General features: G+C 48.7%; 1 protein-coding gene across 2 annotated transcripts in view; it reads right to left on the minus strand.

Annotated features, from left to right (window-relative positions):
- Positions 1-14,187: 14,187 nt before the first annotated feature.
- LOC138447874 (E3 ubiquitin-protein ligase Rnf220-like) overlaps positions 14,188-20,252 on the minus strand; it is a 160,977-nt gene continuing 154,912 nt past the window's right edge. For both annotated transcript variants that reach the window (XM_069604337.1, XM_069604338.1), the window contains exon 13: positions 14,188-14,838. In XM_069604337.1, coding sequence (XP_069460438.1) covers positions 14,767-14,838 — 72 coding nt within the window. In that variant the 3' untranslated portion in view covers positions 14,188-14,766. The remainder of the gene's footprint in view (positions 14,839-20,252) is intronic.

Here is a 20,252-nt window from a genome sequence, read left to right on the forward strand (position 1 = left end):
GTGTGGCGACTGCTCCTCGTCCTGCTTCCCCCTTTACCTCCATGTTGAATTGCAGGCACAACTCCCCCAAGGCCTTCGAGCCTGAGAAACCGCCTGCCCATGCAGGTCTTTGCGGACTGGGGGAGCGCCGTTTGTTGGGGGGAAGTTGAGCCCCAATTGCTACCGCCAGACACCCCCGCCGTTTAGGCTCCCAGGAGGCGCTGTCTAGAATGGGCGAAGCCCCTTCCAGTTTAGCAATGGCTCATTCGGAGTCTTTGTCTTATATTAGGTTGCCACAACCCGCCACGCCAAAGGTGGGTTACCGCCCACCGTGGCTCCCCCCTTTCCGGGCTTATAACTCCAGTAATTTTGTGCAGATATTCCAGAAAAACAAATCCATTCCTTGCTCCGACAAATGCACTCCATCTTTCAAGTAGTATTCCCTGTTTTTCAAGTTGATCAAACCATGTCTGATATGCTGAAAGCCTCTCCCTTTGCAAAACTTAGCCATGGCCCAATTCAACTTTCTTCTTGAATTCTCCACGGCTGCCTGACTCTCAGCTCCCCTCCATTCGTGTCTCGAAATGATTTCTGACCACACAATTTCAGTTTCTCCCATTACCACCGATAGCTCCTGTAAAGAAGACATCATTTCCTTGAGCAGGATCCCCCTCCCCAGACCAGCCAAGTCATTGCCCCCGAGGTGCACCACCAATACATCGGGCCTCCGATGTTCCCTCAGGAGTCTGCGCACGTGCCCCTGTAGCTGTGCCCCTTTCATACCCGGCACTCCGTGCCACTGCACCCTGAATTCCCCGGTGGTCAACACCTCCTGCTTGGCTGTCCAGCTTGCCCTGGCCCTTGACACAAAAGGAATGGCTCACCACCCAGGCGGACCGTCGCCTTCCCTTCTTCGATGCTATTGCGAGGAGATAGGAGGGAAGAACCTTTTTTTTTTTTTTTCTTTCTCCAGGCCTGACCTACCGCTTACAACAACCAGACCTCCAGCCCCTATCTGCTTGATTGCCTCTGCTCCCAGGCCCATCCATGCCGCCAATGTGGCTGTCCCTATCCTGAAGGAATGCGTCCCCTAAACTCCTTTCGAGAACCCTGCCTCCACCAGCGTCATGTCCAACACCTTTTTAAACTGAAACGCTGACCCATCGTTATGTACTAGAAAAGGGGCCTCCTCCCCAGTGTGAATCCTCCAACTCAAATACTTGCTTACGCCTCCTACTGGACAAACCGGACTGTCCCGTGTAGCCCCTAACACAATGCTTCTGCCTTTCCCCGTCTGATCGGTCTTGGGTCTCCTCATAAATATGTATAACCGCTCTCCTTGTACCCCTATATCACAGCTCCTAAGGAAACTTACGCTTTTACCCATCTTGTTGGCAGGCACCAGCTCGCTCACCCTTAAGGCCCCAAAATTGCCAGTGAGAAGGCTGCTGCGCACAATGCCTTTTCATAATCATCCCTACACACCACCAACAAACTCCTGATCAATTCGTGCAACTTCCCCACATCTATGGGCCGCCTCTCGTCGGGTTTAACTGTCGCCTGTTTGGCCCAGCCCCTCATTGCCATAACAATGTAATGCTCTTTGGTGGGCTCGGGCCTGCCCCCCAATTTATAGAAATGCGCCACTGCTGCTAGGTGGTAAACCACCCAAGACCTGGACCTTCCTTGGTGCCAACACCATCCCGCAAAGGCCCGCACTGGCCTTTCCTTCTCACTCTCGGGCAAGATGTTGCTTTGAAAGGCCATGAATTGCTCCCAGCACCCTCTATATCTCAGCATTGTGCCTGGTGCGAGTGCCGTGTCGCTCAGCGAGCTCAGATCTCCCCAACCAATACCACCATTGTGTCTGGAGGGGTGTCATCCTTGTGCTTGCCTCTGGATGATTTTCCCGGAACTTTCCCCACTGTAAACGAGAAGGAGAGTCAGCGGTCACATTCTTAACCCCGGGCCGCTCCCCCGTGGGAAACCTCCAACTCAAATACCTGTTTACGCATCCTACTGGACAAACCGAGCTGTGCTGGGTACCTCCCAACATAATGCTTCTGCCTTGCTGCACATTATTAACCTGCCTTCTGTGAACCAGTAGTGACACTGCACAATATTGCCACAAAAAAGAAGAATCTTTTAGATGTACACTCGAATAATACTTTAGCCTTCCTATAGTGCTACGAACCTTCGGGTATCAGGGCGCTGCTTATTATTACCCACGGTGTGCGGTGCTCATTTATCGATCCTGGAAGGATGAAAGGCTGAGTTTTGGCCCCGCCGTGATTCGAACCTGATGTCAAAGTGAGTGCTCTACTTGCTGTGCCACTTGACCGGCTTTGCCTCCTCCTGGTGTCAAACAACTCCCCTTTCGTTATTATTCAACCCGGGGAATAGCCCTTTGCCACCATGGGCTCCTTTCCACTGGGAGGCCAGAGGCGTTGCTAGGGGGGAGTGGGGGGTGAAGCCCCTGGCCTTGTGACCGTAGGCCCGGATAGAAGTACAGGAGCCACAGCCAGAAGACCCCACCGTCCCGACAGTACCGCAATTAGCATAACCCTGGTTCTTTTTCCGGACCTAGCATCACGCATGCCGCCGGCACCTCAATGCCCCATAGCCGTCCCCCAGCTAAACCTGTGAAACCCTGCATAAGACCATACCGCCATCCGCGCAACTTATGTGAAACGCGACAGGACCCAGTTCCGCTATTCCGGCAACTCCCTCTTGGACGAGGGGGATGCTTGGCTATGGTCACCGTAAACCATGGAGCAATGCCCAAAAAGGGGGGAGGGGGCGAACCAGTCACTGATAAAGTTGTATATTAAATTAATCCCTAGTGCGCTTCCCATCCTTGTTCAGCGACTTTCCCCTCTTAAGGTGTTCGGTTCGCCCAAAGGAGGGAGCTACGGCTGCCAACATTGTGAACCATGCCCTAATTACAACATACCAGACAGGGGCCTCCGTTCCCACCCTGGCTCCACAAGCCTCATAGGTGCCATCGCCAAATGCCCGTTTAACCGCCTCCCCGAGCCGGCAGCCCTTTCACTTTTAAAATACCCAACTCACTACCAATTCCATCCGTAAACTGTGTGGGAGTATCCTTACCATCCCGGCCGCACCCTTGCTCGAGCCGTACCCCGCGTGCCTTCGCAGACCCTGCCCTGCAGCAAGAGGGGCGCTATATGAGACGTACCTTCCAACAACCAGCATGCCCCGCGAGTTCTGCCGCAGGTCTACTATTGTCTGACATCTGACCACATTTCTGGCATTTATTTCTTAATAAGCAAGTCCCTCAAACAGTCGCTAAATCTTACGGAAATGCACCGCAACAAAAAGGTGCTATCTGCAAAGTAGCTTCCAAAACCCAGCATGCCCCACAAGTTCTGCCGCAGATCATAATATTGTCTCACATCTGAGCCCATTTCTGCCCACTATTCCTTAGTAAGCATGTTCCTTAAACAATCGCTAACTGTTAACGAACTGCTCTGCAACACAAAGGCGCTATATGAAAAGAGTCTTCCCCAAACCAGCCTGCCCTCGTAGGTTCTACCGCAGATTTTAATATTGTTCGACATCTGACCATATTTCTGGCAGTTATTTCTTAATAAGCCTGTTCCTCAAACAATCGGTAAATGTTACCGAAATGCACCGCGCCAAACAGGCGCTATATTAAAAGTACCTTCCAAAAACCAGCATGCCCCGCAAGTTTGCCCCAGCTCTTACTATTGTCTAACATCTGCCCATATTCCGGCAATTCTTTCTTACTAAGCATGCTCCTCGGCAATCGCTAAATGTTACCGTAATGCAGCCCGAGCCGGACGCCCCTGCGCCTTCGCAGACCCAACCCCGCAAACTTGGCGCCCTGTGAATTTTGTACTTCAAAAACCCAGCATGCCCTGCATGCTCTGCTACCACATACCCCTTTTCTGGCAAGTGTTTCTTAATAGCATGTTCCCCAACGAATCGTCCCATGTTACCGAAATGCAGCTTGTGCTGGGCACTTGACTACCCTCTAGTCTGACAACCAAAGACAATATTTGATAATTTAATCCTACCACCCCGACACCAAAGGCATGCTTTGCACCCTACACTTCAACAACCAGAATGCAACGCAAGCTCTGCTGTAGTTCATACTCTTGAACAACATCCACCCACCTTATGGCAATTATCTTGGCCCATTAAAGGTACCCGCTACAACTAATGTGCCAATCAAATGCCTTATTTGAGCCTGCCTCGTGCCATGATGTATAAACGCCTGCTAGCAACTGTCTTTGGCCGACTATCTTCCTTTTGCCCCTTTATCTCGCTTGTGACCGACATCACCCTCCATATGCATTTTTTTTTTTTTGTGCCCGCTGTAAACGCACTGTACTTGGCAGACTATCTTCCTCTCGCCCATTTTATTTTATTTATTTATTTATTTTTATTTGTGACCCCACATCACCCTTTGTGACGCGCCGCTCCATTGTGGCTGCCTACCCACAAAGCAGCCATGCACAAAGGAGATTATCTAACTATTCCATTTATGTGCCGCATGCAGGACTCAAACCCTGGTCCCCAGCGCTGTAATGCAAGCACTTAACCTCTAGGCCACTGCCGTTCACTACCACAAAGCCTGCTATGGTCACCACTCTGCTTAAATACAATACCAAGGTGACACTTGTAACGCATAGATACCATTTCACCCCGCCTGATGACTGCTCCGTTATAATTTAGTAGTTTCCTTGAACTTACTTAAACATTTTTAATGCATTCCATTCGAAAATAACAAACCCACGACGGCGTACACCCACATTTGCGAACGCCTCCCCTGCTTAGCAGCCAACATTTTCCCCTTAATTCAACTTTGCACAATGGGTCGCATGGAAACGCGTTTCCGTGACAGTTTCCTAGCTCTCGATTGGACCACATATGATGAAAGCAAGCCACGCATTCAGGCATCCTTTTACAATAAAATGTCTCACAAAGTCCACCTCGACATATGCCGGGTGTACCTCCCAACTCGATGTTGGTGCATTCCAAAGAACGCCATTCATAGCTTCCGGCCTCACCCCCACCCCAGTTCCCTGGAGTGCATAGCAGTAGGTGACTGCAGATGCGGCCCTCTCTGCACGCATCCTTAATTTCCTACGCCCGCCCCGGTGCAATTAATCTGCACGAAACGCAACCCCTACATGCCCGGCTATTTACCTCTTTCCTTGTTAACGCTGCGTAATCTACGATCTCCTCTCTCCTGAACTGGCCAACACCTTCTCTGGAACCTCTGGAACTTCCAGTACCGGACCCCTTCCTTCACTGCGACAACACGAACCTCCTCACATGGTCACCGCAACACGAACAGGAAAGGCAAAACGAACATCCTTCTTGAAAACGAAATCCTCCGATTTTTGGCGGGCGCCCGGCTGCTGGAAGAGCTGCAAGTGCTCCTGTGCCGGGCGCCCGCCGCTTATGTAGCCCAAGCTCCTCCTTCTTCCTTTCTTACCCTTCGCGGGCTTTTGCTGGCTTTTTGGCGCCCTTTCCTCTGTTCACCTTGCCGCCCTCTCCCCTGCCCCTGTGGGGGGAGGGACGAGAGAGCGGAAGGAGGACGGCCCCTGCCCCGGTTATCGGGGTGCCTCCTCCATTCTCTTCGTTCACCCGTTCGTCACCTTCAGTCTGCTTGCCTGACCTCCATCCCCTCCCATCCTTTCAGAGCTCTTTTAACCTCAAAGTAGTAGGTGGGACTCATCGATCTGTGTAACCCGGCCATAAACCTGATAGCCACTATTTTGCCCTTTGCCGTGCCTGCTGACGCCCCTGTGTTATATAAGTGCCCCAGGAAGGCAATCAGTGAGTCCCTTTGAAATATCTCCCCCATTTTCTCGTCCTCACAGAATTCCCAATATTCCTGCCATGTCTTCCCAAAAGCTGTCCTGGTTTTGTCCGGCAGTGTACCGGCAATCAGAGGTGCTAGACCGGGACACCAAAACTCCAGAGTGTGTCGGGGAACGGCGTCATCACCACTTCTGACTGTGGCAGCCAGCTGAGAAATTCCTGCCTCTTAAAACGAGATAATGCATCGGCAGCGTTATTGAGAAACCCCGGCAAATGCCTTGATTGAAAACGCACCGCCTTTTTAAGCAAAGCAACACCATTGTTTGAGGAGCCTGAGTACCATGGGGCATGTCGCCCTCTGGTTATTAATTGCCATCACCACGGACATGCTGTCCGACCAAAAGAAACACATGTTTTTCCTGCAGGCCTTCCCCTCAAATTGTCATGCCACCACGATAGGAAATAGTTCTAAACATGTGATGTTTCTGGTCAGACCCCAGCTGTCTGGCCATTTCCCCCCAGACCACTTTTTTCCCCAAATGGCCCCAAACCCCGCACTTCCTGCGGAGTCTGTATACAGCCCAATCTCCTGGTTTGGTAGTGCTGCCTCTGGCCAGACCAGAAGCCCATTGAAGTCCCCAGGGAATGGTCGCACACCCTGCGATCCCTTTTTTATGTAAGCCAACAACCTTGTGTGGTGGTATTTTTCGGTGAGCCCAAACATTGCCCCTGATATGGTCCGTGAAAATGGGCTTCCCATCGGGATTATTCTTAGCGCAAAGTTGTGTTCACCCACTAGGTGCTGTAGTTGCGGTTTCTTGCCCTGTAGGCATATGGATACTGATTCTCCACTATGGCACGACTCAACCTTGATTGAAGAAAACACATGGTGGTGCCGTTTGATTTCTGGTGAAAAACCCCGTTGGGCAACGGCTACGGCAAAAATAATTCAGGAGGCTTTTCTCAAAATTGCGAACCAAAGCACGAACTCCTTACCGGAGGTGCTTGTTGGATACCAACATGATCACACAGATGCACGATATGAGGTCTCAACTGGCGAACCAGGCTTCGGCGGAATTTCCCCTTTTATTCTGTAAAATTTCCTCCTTGACTTGACTTCACATCAACTTTCTAACGCCCCGTCTGATCGCTGGCTTTTGCACCTGTGTGGGTCTTCGAAACTTATTGAAACTAAGAACTGATACCCCTTGTAAAAATCATGTTTTTCTAGTTGATTATGTACAAGTAATAATAAAAAAAAAAAAAAACAAATACTGATTCCTGGAATTCTGCCAACTTTTCCTTCGGTAGGTGGCATGTGCCATGCCCAGAATCAATCTTGAGACCTAAAAATGTGATAACTGCCACAGAACCCTCAGTCTTCTCCAGCACCAATGGCACCCTCAGTTCTTTTGTTATTTTTGAAATGCCTCTAGTGTGGCTGCACATTGGTCTAATTGTGGGGGGCCCAAGGAAAGGAAGTCGTCCAGGTAGTGTACTATTTGTGCACCCTTTAGTTCATTCTTCATGACCCATTCCAAGGACGAGCAGCAGAGGGCCTGCAGGGCTTTGCTCCGGCAGTATGCCCCTCTGTTCTCACTTTCGCCAGGCCTCACCCCATGGTGCAGGCACGAAATTGATACTGGTGACAGTGTGCCTGTCAAAAGCAGGTGCTATCGAATGCAGACACCGTTAAGAACCACATCCAGGCTGAGGTTGCCAAGATGTTGGATCTGGGTGTTATTGAACCCTCAACCAGTCCCTGGTACAGTCCACTAGCCCTTGTCCCCAAGGCAAGTTCCCAGGCAAGTACCAAGGATTGACGGTTCTGTGTGGACTACAGAGGGGTCAACGCCGTCACCAAAATTGACACGTACCCATTGCCCCGAGCTGATGAGCTCGTGGACACCATAGGTGCTGGCAAATTTGTGAGCACCTTTGACCTTACCGCAGGCTATTGGCAAATAACTCTGACGGACCATTCCAAGGAAAAGACTGCATTCTCAACACCTGAGGGGCTCTACCAGTTTAGAGTCATGCCTTTTGCGTTGTAAAAATGCATCTGCCACTTTCCAACGTTTAGTCAATCATGCGCTCAGTGAGCTGGAGGCCTTTTGTGTGGTACTTTGATGACATTGCTGTCTACAGTTCCACCTGGGAAGAGCATTTGACTCATTTGGATAAGGTATTGCAGGCCTTGAAAAGGGCTAACCTCACTATCCAGGTCACCAAGTGCCAGATAGCTCATGGGAAAGTCACGTATCTTGGTCATGAGGTAGGAGGGGCTCGGATCCAACCTCTCCCCAGTAAGGTACAGGATGTACATGACTGGGAGTCTCCCACTAGTCAAACCCAGGTAAGAGCCTTTTTGGGCCTCACAGGGAATTACCGCAACTTCATGGAGGACTATGGAACCATAACTCCCCCTCTGACAGCTCTGACTTCGCCCAAACAACAGAGGAAGGTTAATTGGATGGAAGACTGCCAGAGGGCCTTTATTGGCTTGAAGGAAAGTCTGTCACCATTGGGCATAGGCTAGGGAAGAGTCATGATAATGCGGATGGCCTTTCCAGAAGGTATGTTGACCGTCTGGATGAGGGTGTCAATCTTGTGGGAGATTAGACCACCCTAACCTCAGACTGGGGGGAGGGCGACTGTGATGCTGGAAATGTATTGGAGGGACAGGGCCTCCCTGTCCTTGTCCTGTACTCCTTTAACATGTGTGTTCTGTGCACTATTTGTGAATGTCTGGATGGAGAAGAACGGCCTGAATACCTGTGAGCCTGATTGGCTGCCTGCCTGCCTGAATGCCCTTCTGTATGATTGGCTGATGAGCTTTGCCCAGCAGTGTGAATGAGAGACATAACTATATATTTGGGGACCTCTCACTGACTAGAATCGTTCAGAAGCTGTAGTCGAAACTTGATGCTTACCCTTGAAGCCCAGCTGGATAGGTTCGCTTTGCTGCTGCTTTCCTTCGGCGCTATCTGAAAGCTGTCATGTCTCCAATAACTGATCCAAGAGGGGACCTGGCTAGGAGACCTCTTCCCAAGCTTCGAGGGAACATTGTGCACCAGCTAACCTTCACCAAGGCTCCCTGGAAGTCAGTCCTTGAAAGGCTGTCGACCGGAGACGGGGACCGCCGAGGAATCTGAAGCAAAGCACCAGGACGTCGAGGCCATCGACGACCATCACCATCGACCGAGGTTCGGAGAACCGTTGTAATCTCGTTGACTGGAGCCGCAACGCTCCATTGCCTAAGACACTTTAAAATCAAGGACTCCCTTGCTCATCTCCGACAACAGCTTTGTCCCGCCGGAGAATGTCGAGGTCGCTGACGAACCGAGGAGAATCTGGTGGTGGGTTTCCCGCCACACGAAGTCCACAAAGACGCTGATAAAGATCCGAAAGCCAGCTGTGGTAGAGGCCCGATCATCGACGCCAATGCCGGGCCTTACTTTCTTCATTCAGTACTCTTTACATCAACAAACTCTCGTCATGAAGGTGCACTGCACACCTCGTCTTCGCAGGGCGTCCACGGTCCATCATCGGCGAGCACCGCCAATGCCGAAGCTGTCAACTCGACAACATTGTTCACCTTTTCTTTGAGGAATCATGATGACCCGTAGCTCCTGTGTTAAAGGGAGTTCACTCAAGAGGGATCTGTCGATGACCCGTCAAAGAACTTTGCTAAACCAGGTACATTGGGGTAGTAGAACCTTTTTAGAAGGAACCAAGACTATCTTAAACAATATATGGACTGGGCTTGTTGGTACACTTTATTTACAGGTTGCCCAGGTGGGGGGGGGATCCTCACACAGGGACTGTGGCTTGGTAGCGGGACAAAGTATTCTGCCATTTGTTTAACCCAACTTGTCTTCCTTCACTTGTCTATTGTTGATTCACTTTACTATTTGATTTGTATTCCATTGAAATTGTTAGCAGTTGGTGCATTTTAAAGGAGTCCAGAGTTAACTGTGGTACCACATAGACATTGTACATATTGACTGTATTAGAATTGCCAGAGTACAAAGTGTGTTATTGATTGTGTATATATATTGAACCTTATTTATATAAAGAACTGTGTTATCACCTAACATAGTGTGGGGTCATTCCTTTCTAGAGGAGGAGCAAAGTACCCCCACCTCATCCACTTTGCCCAGAATGCCTATATGTTGGAAACCAGAGTATGGGACCTATGCAGAACAATAGAAACGACAGATGCCAAAGGAAATCCTGGAGGCAAGGTTCCCGTTGAGAAAAGCATTCTTGCATTCAAGACAGAATGATGGCTGTTTAAACAAAATCCCAGAGGAAGCAGGACGCCTGACTGACGAAGCAGATTGGTGACGACATGCGAGTCGAGCTGACATACATAGAAGAGATGCAGGGACGAGGGGATGCGGATATTCTATAAAGCATCAAGAAAGTATCAAAGATAAGCAACATCTTGGGCTCAGGATGAAGTTGCTTATGCTGAAGAAACAATGAAGTATTAAGCCAGTTTACACGTGAACAAACACAAAGAAACGCAAGCAAACACAGTTTTCATGAGGCTAGCATTATAGTAAAATAGATTGCGGCAAGCGCCAAAGTATGGATACATAGGAATGAGTAAAGAATGGATGTCCCATTATGAACTATAAGCAGAGCTGAGCTAAAGGAGAAAGGCCATCTTTTCCATGTATGGTGCGGTTAGAAAACAAATGGATTACCAGCGAATTTCAGAAAGGCAAGGTTGAACGAGCCAAGGAGCCAATGTCGTATTCGGCTGAGAAGAACAGAAATTAGTTACGATCTTGTGAAGGAATGAACCTCCTGTTCAGAAGCTTGGAGAGTACAAAGAAGATGCCAGAGGCTCATTAGAAAATAGTCTTTTTAATACACTGAAAGCTCAATTTTGTGGTCTCCAGTCACGTGGGGAGAAGGAGCTGGACGAGCAGGATGGTCACACCTACGGCGTGAAGGCATAGCACACCTCTAAACCCCTGTATCTTCCAGAGTAAAAGAGCACTCACAAGGACATGTTCAAAGGCCTTAATTGACAACCGACCACTGAGTTGATGATGGATGATGTTCTAATTGGTGGGAAGTAGATTTTTAAGGCTAACCCACCAGCACCTGGCAGTCTGGCCTACGTGCGGCTATCATGGCCTGAAGGATGCTGACGGAGGTTAGAAGCCAACCAATGATAGAGGATCGCATGATTGGGGGTCCTATAATTTTGTAACCAATAGGACGTCGTATATTTAGTGACATTCATAGTGACCTGTTTTGAGGGAAGGGCTTAGTTGCCCCACCTGATGTTAAGAAACCGATCACCTTTCTCACGCCCATTGGACGAGTATGTATTGTATACTTAGATGTTCCCCTAGACCCTATAACTCTCTTCAGTAGGATTTTGTAGTTTGCCACGTAGGATGACGTTAGTAATACACAGGTTGTACGTCAACTATGATGAGATTTTAGTATAAAAGTGTTCTTTTTATGAAGTTCATTTAGCGACCTTACTATGATACGTCCGATGACGTTCATTGTACTCCCTGTTTTAGATAATTGATATTAAACAGTTATCTTTTTGCCAACTTCCTGAGTCGTTTCGTTTATTGATGTTTGAGTAACCTCTGCATCCCCATTCCTCTCAAATGTATTGCTGACCCGTCTTAAAGGGCTGGGAGTTCTCCAGTTCACCTTTGTGGGGGCTTGGGGACTACACTGTACTTAAGAACCAGCCCGCATCACCTCCTGTGAGCTCAGCCTTGATTGCTCGTCCATTGCTACCAACAAAAGAGAATCTTGGCTGGGGTGCTCTGTGCTTCTACTCTGCCATTTAGAGGGCAGGAGTACAGATAACCCCCCTCCAGTCTTTACACCTGGCCAACCCCTAGGCCTCAATACCGAGAGTCCTGCAAACTATAAGGGAATATGGCAAATGGGCAGGACTGAAAGTCAACACCGAGAAATCCACGCTCTTCCCCTACCACAATCAAAGGACCGTCAACAAGGGGAGAGCAACTCTCCTGGGAATTCCAGTCGCCCCCAGATGCTAAAATATCTGGGAATCAACATTAAGCGAGAAGCAAAGGACCTCTACGAGGCTAGTGTCCCTCTTGATGGCAGAACTAAATGCAGACCTGAACAGATGGGCAAAATTGACGATCTCCTGGTTGGGCCGCCCTAGTGCGATTAAAGTGGCTTTCCTTGTCAAGGTCCTCTATCACTACCAAATGCTCCCAATAGAAATCCCAGGGACTCACGTCTCCGAACCTAAAAGCCAAATCACCAAATTCCTCTGGCAACGGAAGAATCAGCACATAGCATACAACACCCTAACAAAAGACAAGGACGACGGGGGAGTGGCCTTTCCTGACTGTTACGCGTATTACTGTGTAGCTACTCTTAGGGCCCTGGTTCCGCACCTGAGAGGAGACAAAAATAGCATTGGGTTGAAACAGAAAATGACCTACTGAGACCAGTAACCCTGGGGGGATGACTATGCGCCCAGAAATCAGCATTCCCAGGTAAAGCCATCAACCATAGGATCTTTGGCCCACTCCTGAAACTCTGGTGGAACAAAGGTGAAATTAAGGGTCACACAACATGGACGTCACCCATGAGCCACATCTGGGCTCCCCCAATCAGAGACAAAATCCAACACCCACCACGCTTCCAGGAGTGGCATGAAGCAGGCCTGGAAAGTGTGGGATAGATGTTAAATGTTAAATGTTAAAGGTATTTGTACCGCGCACCGTCACCAACGGAATTGGTCCCCAGGCGCTCTGGCGGATCTGTAAACGATAAGGTGGGATGGGTTAGTAAGGTGAAGAGGGAGTAGGATAGTGAGAGGAGTGGTATTCTGTTGGCAGCTTCAACTCGGTATACACCTGGTGCTGAGCTTTGGTGCGGGTATTGGATCGGTGTCAGTCCGCGTATGCTGTTGTTGCAGTGTTGTGAAGTGCGTGCGGCTTGTGGTGCGAGAGATGGTTGTGTACGTTTTTGAGTGAGATAAGTATGCAAAGTTTGAGGTTATATTGATTAGTGGGTTACCTGACCTTTAGCATGCTAACATTCACAGTTTTGTCTAAGGGTGGCACTTGCCGACCCTCACAATCCCATTTAGATGCGGCGCAGGCCAATGTCCAGACCCCTATCCCGGTATGTCCAGAATCCAATTCCATCTGGATGCGACGCAGGCTGATTTTCACAATTCTATCTAAGTGTGGACATGCTAGTATTTATTTACAATTCTATCTAAGTGTGGAGATGCTAATATTTACAACTCTATCTAAGTGTGGACATGCCAACATTCACAATTCCATCTAGATGCAACGCAGGCTAATGTTCACTATTCTGTCTAAGTGTGGACATGGAGATTCATAGATCACTCCAGGAACTAGAAGCAGGGGTAAAAATCAAACCCTTCCAATTCCTACAACTGAAGGTAGTCTTGACTTCCGCGCAATGGAAAGACAAGTTGCAGAGAAACCTAACTCCGCTAGAAAAGATTTTGAGCGAAGCTACATCGTCAAGGGGCCTCATCTCCCAGATATGTAAGGCCCCCCTAAACACCCAAACGTACATAAATGAAGCCCTCCGGAAGCAGTGGAAAAGAGATCTGGTCCTCCCATTGCATGAAAATCTTTGGCAACGCATTTGCAAATATGCCCACAAAACATCCATCTCGGCCCAATACAAAGTGCATGGCCTAAAACTCCTTCATAGATGGCAGTACGACCCCAAACGCTTCTCCAAAATGTTTAATCAAACCTACTATGCTGGAGAGGATGCGGTGAGCAAGCAGGCACATGTGGTGGTCCTGCCCAAAAGTACAGGAATTTTGGAAAGAAGTACTGGCCTGGATCAAGAGGTTAGATGGGGTGGAACAAAACTGCAACCCCGCACTAATCCTATTCGGATTGGAAGAGCGGGAGGGCCGGTGGTCGCGGCTCCCGCACATGCCACATTTCCTACTACTGGCGGCAAGGGTATGTCTCACGATCAAATGGAAATCACAGACTCTCCCATCAGAAAATACCTGGCCCAAAATGCCAAAGAAAAACACACAAGATGGAGAACATTATAGGGGCCCTGCGTGACCTCACCTCTAGCAGAGAAATGGAATGGGCACCCTTGCTTAACATATACAAATAACTTATTGCTGAACCCGCTCCGGAGTTCTCACTGTCCCATGCGAAATCCACACTCAATATATGGTTTCCTTGACCAGTCTTGTTTCAGGGGGGGGGGGAGTGGGAGACAAGGGACTGCACAGTTGGAACGCACACACGAGGTGGACTTAGCATCCATCCCAGAGATGATATTTGTCACGTGCACTGTTTATATTCAAAATGCTTAGTAAAGTAAGTTTAAAAAAATAAATATATAACTAACTCATATTTAGAAAAGGTTTATTAGGAAAGCAATCAAACTGGGAATGTAAACAGACCTGTACAATGAGTGATCTTTTAACACATGACTTGCTGTTGGTAAAAGAACAAGACTGACGTGTCATACATTTGCAGCAGAAACATGAGACTTCAGAAGGGCCGTCCGCAGGTGGAAGATCACAGAGGCCTCGTGTAACCCAATGTCCTGTCAGATATGAGAGAACTTCATGAAAGGTTAAACAAATCCTACTGGCCAGAGGACTGCCCCACTCTTCTTTCTTCCAGCTGCTTGTTGGGGACACCACACTGTGCCCCTTTGCCAGGCAGGACCCCCTCTATCCGGGGAGAGCCATAAGAGGCAGCTGTCCCAGTTCAAGATAGGAGAGCGGCCCATCTCAGCGCCCACTGGGAGCCATTCTCCATGTAGAGGACCCTGGTGGAGGTTCTCCAGAAAGTCCCAAGTACCTTCAAGGGTCCACATGTTGCAATGGCGCTCCATCCTCATCAGCCAGTCCTTGATTGCAACAACTCATCAACTCAGGGAAACCAGTGGCCGGCATCTCTCATGGTCTCTCCTTGGGGGTTACAGGTAGACTCTCCGTAGGTCAGCGGGGGATGTGATGGTGTGACACTGGGGGCATAACTTCTTTGTACCCTGCAAAGAAAGAGAGAATTGTGTAAAACATTGTGTAAAGTTAAGGCTCCAGCAACAATACTGCCCTGTATCCTCTAGCGACCTCTTGAGTTAACGCCCCTCCTGGCCCCTCAGTGAGACCCTTCAACCTTCAATCACCACCAAGGGCAACTATCCCGGAGAGCAGACTCCGCGATCAGACAGACTCCTAGGACGGCATACTCACTTAAGGGATACTTTACTAAAGACGGATCGTGGAACCACACAGACTCCTAGGACGGCTCACTCACTTAAGGGATACTTTACTAAAGACGGATTATGGACCCCACAGACTCCTAGGACGGCCCACTCACTTAAGAGATACGTTACTAAAGACGGATTATGGGACCCGACAGACTCCTAGGGCGGCTCACTCACTTAAATGATACTTTACTAAAGACGGATTATGGGACCCCACAGACTCCTAGGAAGGCTCACTCACTTAAGCAATACTTTACTAAAGACAGAATATGGGACCCCACAGACTCCTAAGAAGGCTCACTCACTTAAGGGATACTTTACTAAAGACGGATTATGGGACCTCACAGACTCCTAGGATGGCTCACTCACTTAAGGGATACTTTACTAAAGACGGATTATGGACCCCACAGACTCCTAGGAAGGCTCACTCACTTAAGGGATACTTTACTAAAGACGGATTATGGGACCTAACTGACTCCTAGGACGGCTCACTCACTTAAGCGATGCTTTACTAAAGACGGATTATGGGACCCCACAGACTCCTAGGACGGCTTACTCACTTAATGGATACTTTACCAAAGACGGATTATGGGACCCCACAGGCTCCTAGGAAGGCTCACTCATTTAAGGGATACTTTAGTAAAGACGGATTATGGAACCCCACAGACTCCTAGGAAGGCTAATTCACTTAATGGATAGTTTACTAAAGGAGGATTATAGGACCCTACAGACTCATAGGAAGGCTCACTCAGTTAAGGGAATCTTTAGTATAGACATATTATGGGACCTCACAGAGCCTGGGAGAAGGCTCACTCACTTAAGGTATACTTTACTAAAGACGGATTGTGGGACCTCACAGACTCTTTGCAAGGCTCACTCACTTAAGGGAAGCTTTACTATAGACAGATTATGGGACCTCACAGACTCCGAGGACGGCTCACTCACTTTATGGATACTTTACTAAAGACGGATTATGGGACCCCACAGACTCCTAAAAAGGCTCACTCACTTAAGGGATACTTTACTAAAGAAGGATTATGGGAGCCCACAGACTCCTAGGAAGGCTCATTCACTTAAGGGATATTTTACTAACAAAGGCTTATAGGACCCCAGAGACTCTTAGGATGGCTCAGTCAGTCAAGGGATACTTTACTAAAGATGGATTATGGGACATCACAGACTCCTTGCAAGACTCACTCACTTAAGGGAAACTTCACTATAGGTGAATTATGGGACCCCCCAGACTCCTACAAAGCCCCACTCACATAAGGAAAGTTTTACTATGGTACCTCACAGACTCCTTACAAGGCTCACTCAAATAGCAAAAGAGTTACTATAGACTGATTGTGGGACCTCACAGACCTTTGGGAGACAAACTCAAATAAGAACATATTTACTATTGGTGGATTATTGCACCCCACAGACTCCTTTCAGGGTTCACTCACATAGGGAAATCTTTACTATACACTAATTATCGGACCTCACAGACTCCTTGCAAGGCTCACTCACATAGGGAAATCTTTACAATTGATGGACTATGGGACCTCACAGACTCCTTGTAAGGCTCACTCACATATGGAAAGCTTTACAACAGACGGATTAGGGGACCTCACAGACTCCTTGTAAGGCTCACTGACATAGGGAAAGCTTTACAATAGACGGATTATGGGACATCACAGACTCCCTGCAAGGCTCACTCACATAGGGAAAGTTTTACAATAGACGGATTATGGGACATCACAGACTCCCTGCAAGGCTCACTCACATAGGGAAAGCTTTACAATAGACGGATTATAGGACCTCACAGACTCCCTGCAAGGCTCGCTCACATAGGGAAAGCTTTACAATAGACGGATTAGGGGACCTCACAGACTCCCTGCAAGGCTCGCTCACATAGGGAAAGCTTTACAATAGACGGATTAGGGGACCTCACAGACTCCCTGCAGGGCTCGCTCAAATAGGGAAAGCTTTACAATAGACGGATTATGGGACCTCACAGACTCCTTGCAAGGCTCACTCACATAGGGAAAGCTTTACAATAGACGGATTATGGGACATCACAGACTCCCTGCAAGGCTCACTCACATAGGGACATCTTTACAATAGATGGACTATGGGACCTCACAGACTCCTTGTAAGGCTCACTCACATATGGAAAGCTTTACAACAGACGGATTAGGGGACCTCACAGACTCCTTGTAAGGCTCACTGACATAGGGAAAGCTTTAAAACAGACGGATTATGGGACATCACAGACTCCCTGCAAGGCTCACTCACATAGGGAAATCTTTACAATAGATGGACCATGGGACCTCACAGACTCCTTGCAAGGCTCACTCACATAGGGAAAGCTTTACAATAGACGGATTATGGGACATCACAGACTCCCTGCAAGGCTCACTCACATAGGGACATCTTTACAATAGATGGACTATGGGACCTCACAGACTCCTTGTAAGGCTCACTGACATATGGAAAGCTTTACAACAGACGGATTAGGGGACCTCACAGACTCCTTGTAAGGCTCACTGACATAGGGAAAGCTTTACAATAGACGGATTATGGGACATCACAGACTCCCTGCAAGGCTCACTCACATAGGGAAATCTTTACAATAGATGGACTATGGGACCTCACAGACTCCTTGCAGGGCTCACTCACATAGGGAAAGCTTTACAATAGATGGATTATGGGACCTCACAGACTCCTTGCAGGGCTCGCTCACATAGGGAAAGCTTTACAATAGATGGACTATGGGACCTCACAGACTCCCTGCAGGGCTCGCTCACATAGGGAAAGCTTTACAATAGATGGACTATGGGACCTCACAGACTCCCTGCAAGGCTCACTCACATAGGGAAAGCTTTACAATAGACGGATTATGGGACATCACAGACTCCCTGCAAGGCTCACTCACATAGGGAAAGCTTTACAATAGACGGATTATGGGACATCACAGACTCCCTGCAAGGCTCACTCACATAGGGAAAGCTTTACAATAGACGGATTAGGGGACCTCACAGACTCCTTGTAAGGCTCACATAGGGAAAGCTTTACAATAGATGGATTATGGGACCTCACAGACTCCCTGCAAGGCTCGCTCACATAGGGAAAGCTTTACAATAGATGGACTATGGGACCTCACAGACTCCTTGTAAGGCTCACTCACATATGGAAAGCTTTACAATAGACGGATTATGGGACCTCACAGACTCCTTGGAAGGCTCACTCACATAGGGAAATCTTTACAATAGATGGACTATGGGACCTCACAGACTCCTTGTAAGGCTCACTCACATATGGAAAGCTTTACAATAGACGGATTATGGGACATCACAGACTCCTTGCAAGGCTCACTGACATAGGGAAAGCTTTACAATAGACGGATTATGGGACATCACAGACTCCCTGCAAGGCTCGCTCACATAGGGAAAGCTTTACAATAGATGGACTATGGGACCTCACAGACTCCCTGCAGAGCTCACTCACATAGGGAAAGCTTTACAATAGACGGATTATGGGACATCACAGACTCCCTGCAAGGCTCGCTCACATAGGGAAACCTTTACAATAGATGGACTATGGGACCTCACAGACTCCTTGTAAGGCTCACTCACATATGGAAAGCTTTACAATAGACGGATTATGGGACCTCACAGACTCCTTGCAAGGCTCACTCACATAGGGAAATCTTTACAATAGATGGACTATGGGACCTCACAGACTCCTTCTAAGGCTCACTCACATATGGAAAGCTTTACAATCGACGGATTAGGGGACCTCACAGACTCCTTGTAAGGCTCACTGACATAGGGAAAGCTTTACAATAGACGGATTATGGGACCTCACAGACTCCCTGCAAGGCTCACTCACATAGGGAAAGCTTTACAATAGACGGATTATGGGACATCACAGACTCCCTGCAGGGCTCAAGCTTTACAATAGATGGACTATAGTGTGCCTTCATGCCCCTGGTAATTACAGGAGACTCATAGAAAGTGGTTGGTGCTATCAGTGCAAGCGCGTTAAGTATTAGCACAGACATTCCCCATGTGAAAAATGCATTCTCTCAATGCCCTTTTGCACAAGTGCGAATGACTAGGACTAGGGCACCCACTCGCCTGCCTCGTGCTTTTGTGGTCCGGCACCCCTTTAGCCCTTGTGCTCTTGCAGTGGTACAATCTTTCTGTCTCATCATTGGCTTTTAGAGGCTGTGAGCCAGACACAATTGCATTATTTCCAGAAACCTGAACTTCAGGGGTAGGAAATGTTTCCATAGCATGCCTTGTAGCTGTAAAGACGCTCATATTCCCTTGTCCAGGTGAGCGTCCTAAATCGCAACCATGCCTCCAACGGTAAGATGCCACCGCTGCATTCCTAGAATGGATACGTGAGGTTCGTGATTAGTAATAATAATGTATTTCTTATATAGCGCTACACGCCCATACGCCTCAGAGCGCTGAAATAACAGAAGGCATCACTATCCCACAGACTGTTACTCAATTTTTCAACCTCGGAAGGATGAAAGGCTGAGATGACCCTGCCAGGATTCGAACCTGCCGCAGCAGGCTGTGCACAGATATCAGGGGCGAGCGCTTAGCTCACCATACTATCTGTCCGGCAAAAGACCAGCTGGACAAAAGCATCTTCAAAGCAATAGATAATGCAGTGCATCACTGCTGAAATACAAGTGCACTCATATGTGTGCTTGAGTGCAAGCCTTTCACTCATGTTCACGGTGAAGGGCTAGTACCAGACTTGCAGCATCCCACCCACAACTAACCCCACAAGCGCCCCCAGTGTAGGCGGCTCACGTCTGGCCCCCACCATAGCAATCATTGGGCCTTATTCTGAAGTTGGCGGTAAGGGTTTAATGGCGCCGGTAAGGATGCCGGTGCCGTTAACCCCTTACCGCTGCATTACGAGGTACCTTAGCGGGAGCCGCTACAGGACCAGGGAGCTAACAACGTGCCCGTTATTAACGGCCCGTTGTTGGCTCCCTCCCCATTCCCATTGAGCCCTATGGGGGCTCGAATGGGAATGGGGATGGGTTCCCTGAATGGGGAATGCGGGTCTTCCAAGGTTACAATGACCCGGTAAGTCCCCATTTAGGGAACCCGGACCCGGTATGCAGTATGGGGGTAGCCATGGCGCTAATAGCACCATGGCTACCTCCAACCTGGGAATGAGGCCCA

This window comes from Ambystoma mexicanum, chromosome 3q, assembly GCF_040938575.1.
Source record: "Ambystoma mexicanum isolate Mex_15411 chromosome 3q, UKY_AmexF1_1, whole genome shotgun sequence".
NCBI classification, from domain to species: domain Eukaryota; kingdom Metazoa; phylum Chordata; class Amphibia; order Caudata; family Ambystomatidae; genus Ambystoma; species Ambystoma mexicanum.